The sequence below is a fragment of the Alosa pseudoharengus genome, unplaced genomic scaffold (genome assembly GCF_046254945.1).
Source record: "Alosa pseudoharengus isolate Yale_2024_CS ecotype anadromous, Long Island Sound unplaced genomic scaffold, YU_APseudo_1.1 YU_APseudo_1.1_scf_23, whole genome shotgun sequence".
NCBI classification, from domain to species: Eukaryota; Metazoa; Chordata; class Actinopteri; order Clupeiformes; family Clupeidae; genus Alosa; species Alosa pseudoharengus.
In genome coordinates, this window is record NW_027468685.1 from 6,441,917 (window position 1) to 6,451,661 (window position 9,745).

The following is a 9,745-nucleotide window of genomic DNA, read 5'->3' on the forward strand; positions in this document are numbered from 1 at the left end:
ATTTGAATCTCTAAATAATTTCGATATGCTTAATCATTTATTGAATGATATATTTATTTAATGACGGCAGGTATGCACCATGAAATAAATAAACTAAAGTTGGTGAACGACTGATTGGTTACTCTACCTATCAACGATTCGTGCAAATTTGTCTCTCATGATTCGGGCAGGGCCTATCTACCATCTTTTGATGTGGTTGCAATGCATGGCCGTAAATGGAGCCGTGCATTATTTTACGACCCTGTCGAATCCGATCTGTTGGGAAACAGTCTGGCGCCACCTGGTGAGAGTACACTGCTCGTGCACACCACCATGACTAATATTACAATCCATTGCATTGCTTTAGATTATGGTTATACTTAATTACATCCAATAATGTAACAGCCTTCACAGCGACAGAGCTCCTCTCTCTCTCTCTCTATATATATATATATATATATATATACATAAATCGGTTCCAATTATTTTCAGTTATCAATGTCTACATTTATAACAATACCCAAAATGTGGAGGCTATTGTCATTATATGTGTCCACTCAAATGCCTGTGCTGAGAAATTAAAAGTATGTGTCAATCAACCACATCAAGAGTCAGAGCTCAAATGCTCTAGACCAGGCAGGTGAGTGCAGTGTGGTCTAGGCCAGGCAGGTGAGTGCAGTGTGAATGTCTACCTTGTAAATTATTCAAGGTATCTTGTGAATAAATGAGGACTTGGAGGCACCAGAATAACAATAAATGATGTGTGTGTGTGTGACAGAGAGAAAGAGAGAGAGCTAGGTTAAAATATACTTCTTAGTTAATACTAAAATGGCATTTCATCTTAATTATGAGATCAAATCTAGCCAATCACCACACTGCTTTATAAGCATGGAAGGGCTGGGTATACTTACACTAAGAAAGCCCGGCAAACCACAGTCTACCTTTACAATGAAACAAGGGCAAGGACCCAGAGATAAATATAAACATTTTATTATCAATGAAACAAGGACATGGACCCAGAGAGAAATATAAACATTTTATTATCTGAGAAGCTCCATCATTGAGTTACTTTCAGACAAAAGGCAAAAAGAACAAAACAAAAAAAACTTTAGTACAATAATATGTACAATTCACAAGAGCATTTTTCCACATTTCTGAAAACAAAAATTTGGAGCCATGATTTTTACATTTCCACATTGTGAATTAAAAAAAAAAAAAACACCCCTGTACTTTACCAAATACATACTTTATGGAGACGAAGCTAACCAATAATCAAATGAAGCAATTTATTTTCCCATTTCGTGAAGATCATACAGTACCACAGTGATTCGTCCAATCTACCCATTAAATAATCGCAATCATATAAACAAACACACGCACAGGCAGCCCAATCATAAGAAGACAGTAACATGATACGATCAAAAATCACGTAAAGATGGGCGAACCAATACAATTTGAAGAGAGGAGAACTGGAGAGAGCTTTGCGAGGGGTGAGATACTTGGCTGTCACTCCACTGAATCCCCTGTCAACGCTGGTCTGAAGTTGTTCTTGGAGGAAAATAAAACATGTGCTTTGATTTTTTTTTTACATTTTTTTTTAAAAAACATTAATACTGCAATGGAACCTTCCTCTCCCTCATTCCTAATACCACAGTTTGTACAGCATACATTAAAAAAAGTCATCGTACAACACCTGCTCTCTTCACTGTCTCATTCTGCAAGTATACCAGTCGGAGCACAGCGGAGAGCTATCACAGTTACTTACTGGATCAAAATAAAGAGATATTGCTTCTTCGGCATCTTGGAAACAAAATGCTGTCATGAACAAAGCTTTTTTTCCTTTGTTTTAAACATTTCGGTAATTTTGGTGGATTTGTACCAACAGATACGGTCAATAGTGGTAAAAATATGACTGCACAATCATATCGAGGATTTGGGGGCTAGGCCAGAAGTTAGGTAAACACATAGTGCTGGCTTAGGTTTAAGCCTAGTGCATCATGGGTAATTTTTGATTGACCCATTTTCCATTGCTTCATCAAACATGCTGTGCTGTGCTTCTCTTAAATAAAGCATTATTTTAAGAAAAAAAATAAAAATAAAAAGCTGACACATTTTTGTAATGTTGTTCAGCAAAGCCAACAAACAAAGGGGGGTATTTCCAAGATTTGCGGTTTTGTGGTTTTACTCACTAAGCCAGATAAGTTAACTACTTACTCCGATAAGGTGGCTACTAACCCGGAGTTAATTTATCTGGGTTAGTCACTAAACAACGTTCATTTTAGAAAATATCCCACCTGAACAAGTACAGTACACCCATGGCAACATAGTCTTACAGTACACTCAAACACAAAATCATGCATGCACATACACACACACACACAGACAAAACGACACTTAAAAAAAGAAAAGAAAAAAAATCCCACTTTAAACAGTCCGGAGCACAGGCCACAATACCTAACCAGTTGATGGGGGACTCTATTAAGAGATCTTAAATAAATTGCGACACCAATAAAAGAAAAAAATACAATTACCGTGACTGAAGTGGGGACTCTTTAGAAAATAATTAATTTGAAAAATACTTTATCTTCATTTAAAACAGTTTTAGTGATTCACATCTCATCAACAAATAATGAACAATTAAAAACAGAGAACTCTCTCTAAGGTGCCACAGGTATGGCTGAATGCCACAAGGGGGCACCACAGAGCAGCTTTCCCCTCTCGCCTCTTCTTCTTGCATAACCAGAAAAGGGCTTATTAGGGGGATGGGGGGGGGGGGGGTGTAAGTGCAGACTTGGGGTGGGGGAAAATGTGACGGAGGAGTGTCATGTTGGATCCACCAAGAAGGCTGAGTTGTCTCTCAAAGCTGAGTAACAGGCGAGATCGGTTACCAAGGAGATAGGAGGGGGGGGGGTGTCCCCCGTGTGACATCACCACAGGTCAAAGTTCACAGGTCAGGGGCCAGATGGACGCTGATGCTCGGGGACGGCTGCTTGTGGTGGAGGGCGGGGCTGAGGCGGTCGCTGCCGGACACCACGTAGCCCAGCCCGTCCTCTTGCAGGCTGCAGGCGGAGTAGCGGTTGACCTCGAGGGAGTGGTTGGAGCCGGGCGTGGGGCTCGGGGCGCGGTGGTGACCCTGGCCGCCGGTGGCGATGGCGAGCGCGTTGCTCACCTGCTCGAAGGAGCGCGAGAAGACGGCGCTGGCCGTGCGCGAGAGGCTCAGCGTGGTCGACCTGGGCACCGACTGGCTGGACGTGAGGGTCAGGCGTTTGAGTGACAGCTGCTCCGTGTTCTCGCTCATGGCGCGGCCCATGGCGCCCCCTAGCTTCCGCGGATCTGGGGCCGCCAACCCCTCCTTCTCCCTCTCCTTCTCCTTCTCCCTCTCCCGGTCTTTGGACTTGCCCCCCAGGAGTCGCCTCTGGCCCTTGCCCGTCGGTTTGCCCGCGGCGGCGGTGGGGGGCACAGGGCTGCTGGCGCCGCAGCTGTTGCTGATCACCACGGTGGGGGGGCTGCTGCTGCTGCCATCGGGCGCCGCGCGCGGGTAGAAGCCCTCGTCCTCCTCGGCGATCTCCATCAACTCGTCCGGGGAACCCAGATCCACTGCGTCTGTGTGTGTGTGTGTGGGGGGGGGGGACATATAGTCAAGTAGGGTCTCAGTGGAGCTCTCACACTAACATTTCTACTGCTTTTAAGAATTACAATTCTATTAATAGAATGGACTAATATTACGCCTCACTTAAATAGAAGTGTAGTGTAAATTTACTAAAATAAATCCACTGCCCACAGAGTCTAGCATGTTTCTATTGTATTCTCTGTGCATTCTATATTCTATATATATTCTGTGTTCATACACACATTGGAGCTTTATGTGTACATTTATTACATTTATCAAATACTCATTCCATACTTCACTTCAGTTAAGTACATCCCAAAATACTCCCAAGACCTTATCGTATATCTAGTATTTTTCTATCAAATGCAATATTACATTCACACACATTGAGCATTACATGTAAATAGCTGAACTGTATTACTTAAGCCATCCTTACACCTTTGACAAGATTTGGGAAAGATTCTTGAAAGATTGTAGTCTTTTGCTTTTGCTGTAGTCTTTTAAAGCTTGAATGAGGGGCTTTAGTTAAAAGACTCCAATATTTCAAGAATATTTCCCAAATCTTGTCAAGTCTTCTGATGCATGGGTAGCATTAATACACCCCTCAAAGCTCTGAACTTAGGACATATAAGTCACTGTCTCCCCCTACAGGCAGCAACAGGAATTACACAACACCAAGGGAGAGAGGAAGGATGTCTCAGCCACAAGACCAAAAGCATAATATCTTAAGCCACACACCAATCGAAAGCACTGTATCTCAGGCACAAAATACCAGAAGCATCTTAATCTGAGAGATGTTACTAAGCACTGCATATTATGGGCTGACCGGCAGTTCTTTTCAGCGTGTCTTCGTCTCAGGGTACTTTCAGATATTTTGGATATGTCGGATGTGACCTTCAAGGCATTTCCTGAATTAACGGGACTTTGAGGCCACGCATTCAAAATGGGGGCCCATCCAATTACCCTCAACAAAAGAGCCATATCAAGAGGTGCCGGTGGGCCCTTTCTAGCTAATCAGCACAGAAGTCTGCTCCAAATGGCAGCCCAGAAGTTACACAGTGTTAGTGGTAGAGGGCGAGAGCGTGGAGAACTCTGCAATTCAAGCAGGCTGAGAAGAACGTAATCGAAAGGGCAGAGCTTTCTAATAGAGACCTGTGTTATGTAAGAGTATGAGTATTTTTTGAGTGTGTGTGTGTGTGTGTGTGTGTAAGAGAGATAAAGAGAGAAAAGAGTGGAGGTTAGAGCTCACACAGCACACACACACACACACACACACACATCTCCGCAGAGCTTAGCAGGCTGTGAAGTTCGAATGTGTGGCAAATAGCAATTAAAAAGAAGCTTTTGTCGAGAAACGGGGACGAGGTGCGGAAATGACATTAGAAGAGAGGAGTAAGTTAGAAAGGAATTGTGGCGTAATATTCAGGAAAAGTTTTCTCAAGGACATGCAGTTGAGAGGGCACCCTGAGACACACACACAGGCACCCCTGGACTCTGACCGTATGACAGGACATTGTCTTGTTCTGTAGGAAACGTCATCTCTACCAAGTTCTGCAACAACGAATGTGTCATGCAGTGTTGATATTCAAGTTCAGTCAATTAGCCAATCCTGCTTGACTAGTCAAACATGGCGTCTTAAGCTTTGCACTGCAGCTATAAAGACAAGAACCCTTATGAAGAGCGTACAGGACCCAAATTATGCAGAAGCTTAGCTTTACCCAATTACATAAACATTTATTGGGCAATCGGCTATGTCTGAAGAAAAGCCAAAAACACATGCCAAGTAAATTTTTGACTTTGATTGTTGATTTAAAAATTAGTTAAAAAATGAGTTCGCAAAAAACAAAAAAAACCTAGCCAGAACTTTCTCCAACTATTTAAATTTGAATGAACAAGGCGGCAGATAGTGGCGGATGAAGAAAAGTTTTGATTTTGCTTTTTTTTCGGTAACTCGATGACTCCAGGAGTGCTTTGCTGTGCGCCCGGTCAGCACCACCTCGCTGCCCATGTGGAAAGTGGGTACGGGGGTGCAAGAGGTCAAGAGGTCAAGAGGTCGTGGTCACGCAGGTAAACGCAAGAGGTTGCTGGTTGGTCCCGCGGGCGGGCTGGCTCGCTCCCCACACTCACACTGTACCTCTGGGCCCTCCGAGGGGAGAGGGGCGGGGGTAGTGCTTGCTGGTGGAAGGCTGTGCGGAGACAGGTAGGCAGGAAGGCAGAGGGGAGAGGAGCGGGCAGGGCTGGGCAGGGCGCGCGCTCGGCTGGGCTGTGCCATCCTGAGAGGGGGGAGGGGGGAGGGGAGGGGGAGCCCTTTTAGAAGTGGACCCTCCCCGAGGGCGTCCCCCCCCCACCACCATCCTCCAGGTGCCTCCGCACAGACTTCTGCCGCCTGACCCCGGGCTGACCCCGCAGGTCGACGCCCATCTCGGCCGTGCCCCCCAGCGCCTCTCCCTCCGAGCGGCTCCGCAGAGCCTCGCCGTTGGCCACCCCCATGCCGCTCCCGCCGCCGCCGCCCACGCGCTCACCCCCCACCCCCGTGATGCTGATCTCAGGGATGGGGCCGGATGGACTCAGGTCCGCCCCGCCGTCTACATTGTTCTCCTCAGTCTCTGGATGCAGGATGGAGAAAGTGGATACAGACATACATACACCCACACACATGCGCACACACACACACACACACACAAGCGCACGAACCACGCACACACGCATCCACCACACACACACACACACACACACACACACACACACACACACACACACGCACGCACGAACCATGCACGCACGCACGCATCCACCACACACACACACACACACACACACACACACACAAGCGCACGAACCATGCACGCACGCACGCACGCATCCACCACACACACACACACACAAAGACATGCATGCATGTACACAAGCACATAGACACGCACACACACACACACACACACAAACAAACATATACATACATATACACACAAGCATACACACACACACAGAAAGACACAGAAGACATAAACACATGCATGAATATATAACAATGGCAAATTATACATGATAATTCAACTTAAGAAAACACACAAAAGCAACATAAACATAATAAATATAAGTACAAAGGCAACATAAATGTAAAACATGTGTACAAAGGCAACATTAATACAGCACTATAAAAACAGAAAACAGGCAATCAGATGAGTGATGAGAATGACACTGGGTAATAATGAACTATGAAATGACACCAAAGTCTGAATGCACGACATGAAAGCCTGAGGTCAATATAATTATCATCCAGTGACTGTTCGCCATTCACTGTGTATAGGGTGACCAGACGTCCTGAAAAATTCGGGACAGTCCCGATATCCATGCAGTTGTCCCGAATCCCGAATCCGGCCCTAATTGTCCCGAAAATTAGACTCAATCAGAATACTGAGTAGTTATTTTCTGATAAACATTAAAAACTGTCCGTAGAGAGGTTGAGTCGACTGCACGCAGCCCCCGACGGCAGCTAAGTGTCTGGATGCAGCCCGGCTACTTTGTTTCTTTTTTGACGTTCTATAATTAGGTGCGAATATGCACTGACTTTAGCTCATTTTCATTCATTTCTTGACATGGCTGATGTACCGGAACCCCAACACGCCACTAAAAAGCAAAAGCGTCTATGCAGGTACCGGGAGGAGTGGGTGGGGAGGTACCCGTGGATTGACAAAGCCTTAAGCGACGACCTTTTTGTCCCCTTTCTGTTTTATAGAGTAGGCCTAGATGAAGAGAGCGCAAGCTGCAGCAGCCGCAAAGCCGAGGACATTGAATGTGCAGGCAGCGCAGCAGGCAGAGCCAGCAGTGATTAATTGGTCGCGTCATGTGTGCAAAAAAAATACGTCGGAAGTTCGGCCTAATGTTGGATTTTGTTTTAACATAATCTACTTAATCTAACAATTATTTTGTATTCTTACTTAATGACCCATAATTTTGGCAAGGCTTGTTATTAGCGTTAGGCTATTATCCTTATTCTGAAAGGTCTGATTTGCACTGTTACGCAGTCATTGGTTTTTTTTTTTCCCACAATGACATTTTGAGTTCATGATTTCTCTGTTGTATTTTGAGGCAGACCTGATGTTTGAATAAAAATGTGTTTTGGTACAGATCTGAAAATTCATTATATTTTATAATAGTCTATGTAGGCCTACAACCACCCCCCCCCCACCCCCCGCGAAAAAAAAGTGTCAGACAATCTCATCTGGTCACCCTAACTGTGTACCATACGTATATGGTTGTTAGTCAAATGCCCATGCAGTCTGCGCAAAAACGTTTCTAATTTGCTTTAAGGACAGCGTTAGTCACCACGTAGTCTAAAGTGCTTCAAAAGAAAATCTTTTGATGTGTATGAGCGCTTTCCTTTTAGGCCTTCATTAATTAAATCAAAGGGTAGGCATCTGAAAAGGTCAGGCTCAAAACTGTAATTATGTCTCCAATTACTGGTTTCAGCGGGACAGGAAAGGACGGGGGGGGGGGGGTTTAATAGGCCATGGATGAGATCTCTCGCTCAGAGACACAAAGAAGAAAACAAGGACAAAAACAGGGGGGTTCTAGAATGCTGGGCGTCCATTTTCTGCTCGGCTGAGTAGCAGTGAGGCGGACGACCTGATAGGACAGGACTTCCGACTGACCCAACAAATGAATGGATGAATTAAGAGATTATAATGAAAGTATACAAGAGTGAAAAAATGAACGTGGGCTTGAGATGATGCTGATGAGAAGATCTCACCTCATATACTGTAAACAAACACTTTCACAAGGGTTACAGTCCTGCAAACACGGCTAACCCCCAGTGCAATCAAACTGGGCTAACAAACAAACAAACACGGCTAACCCCCAGTGCAATCCAACTGGGCTAACAAACAAACAAACAAAAATGGGAGCTACTATTTTAAGGTTGTTTCTCTGACGGGACATTCTAAACTGCTAATGAACCGCAGAGGTGTGGAGTCTTCGTGTTCTGGAGATCCAAGAGCGATCATTGTCGAGAGGTTGCCCGGCAACTCTCTGGGAACTACTCTTAAAATAGTTGTTTTGATGGGAAGCCCTAAACCGACTGCTAACGGGCCTCGCGTTGGGTGGGTGGAGTCCTCGTGTTCTGGAGGTCCGAGAGCGAGCGATGTGGAGAGGACGCAGGCGGCCGCGGCGCCGACCCCCCCTCCCCACCGGACCCTCACCGTGTCTCTTCCAGCGGTGCCCGCGGATGGACAGGCTGGTGACGGCGTTGCGGGAGATGCGCGGAGCGGTCGGCGTGATCTCCACCTGGATGCTGCGCATGCCCTCCTTGCTGGACTTGAGCGCGGCGCCCGTCATGGTCGACTTGATGGCGTGGCCCACCTGACGAAGAGGAGGAAGGAGAGGAAGAGGAGGAAGAACACAAGACATGGAGATGAGGAGCGTGTGGAGAAAACAGTCCAGTACATAGGACATATACATCTACACATTCCCCTCACTGCAGTACAGCATATAGGATATATACATCTACACATTCCTCTCATTGCAATAAAGCATATAGGATATATACATCTACACATTCCTCTCACTGCAATACAGCATACAGGATATACATCTACACATTCCTCTCACTGCAGTACAGTATATAGGACATACATACACATTCCTCTCACTGCAATACAGCATATAGGATATATACATCTACACATTCCTCTCACTGCAGTACAGTATATATGATATATATACACATTCCCCTCACTGCAATACAGCATACAGGATATACATCTACACATTCCTCTCATTGCAGTACAGTATATATGATATATATACACATTCCTCTTACTGCAATTTGATTTTAGATTTGCAGACGTTGCTACTACTGTTTAGCAAAGCCACTTCCGATTGGAGGAAGAGGAGGGGAAGGAGAGGAAGAGGAGGAAGAACACAAGACACAGAGATGAGGGAGGTGTGGAGACACAAATACAGACATAAAGCATCAGTGCATCCACATCTATGGTGTTCCAACAGGTGCCATCTTCCAACCGGGAGGGAGAGGGCAAAGGGAGAAAGAAAATATCACCACACTGTGTTTTTTTTCCTCACAAAGGTGATTAAATTGTACAATGTTTCGGCATCCTGAGTGGCCGAAACGTCCAATTAAATCACCCCTGGGAGCCA

At 45.4% G+C, this 9,745-nt stretch overlaps 1 protein-coding gene across 1 annotated transcript in view; it reads right to left on the reverse strand.

Annotated features, from left to right (window-relative positions):
• Positions 1 to 1,002: 1,002 nt before the first annotated feature.
• Positions 1,003 to 9,745, reverse strand: part of hycc1 (hyccin PI4KA lipid kinase complex subunit 1) — a 47,288-nt gene continuing 38,545 nt past the window's right edge. Inside the window, exons 10-11 of the mRNA XM_076301165.1 lie at positions 8,791 to 8,950; positions 1,003 to 3,582 (exon numbers count right to left, since the gene is read on the reverse strand). Coding sequence (XP_076157280.1) covers positions 2,924 to 3,582; positions 8,791 to 8,950 — 819 coding nt within the window. The 3' untranslated portion in view covers positions 1,003 to 2,923. The remainder of the gene's footprint in view (positions 3,583 to 8,790; positions 8,951 to 9,745) is intronic.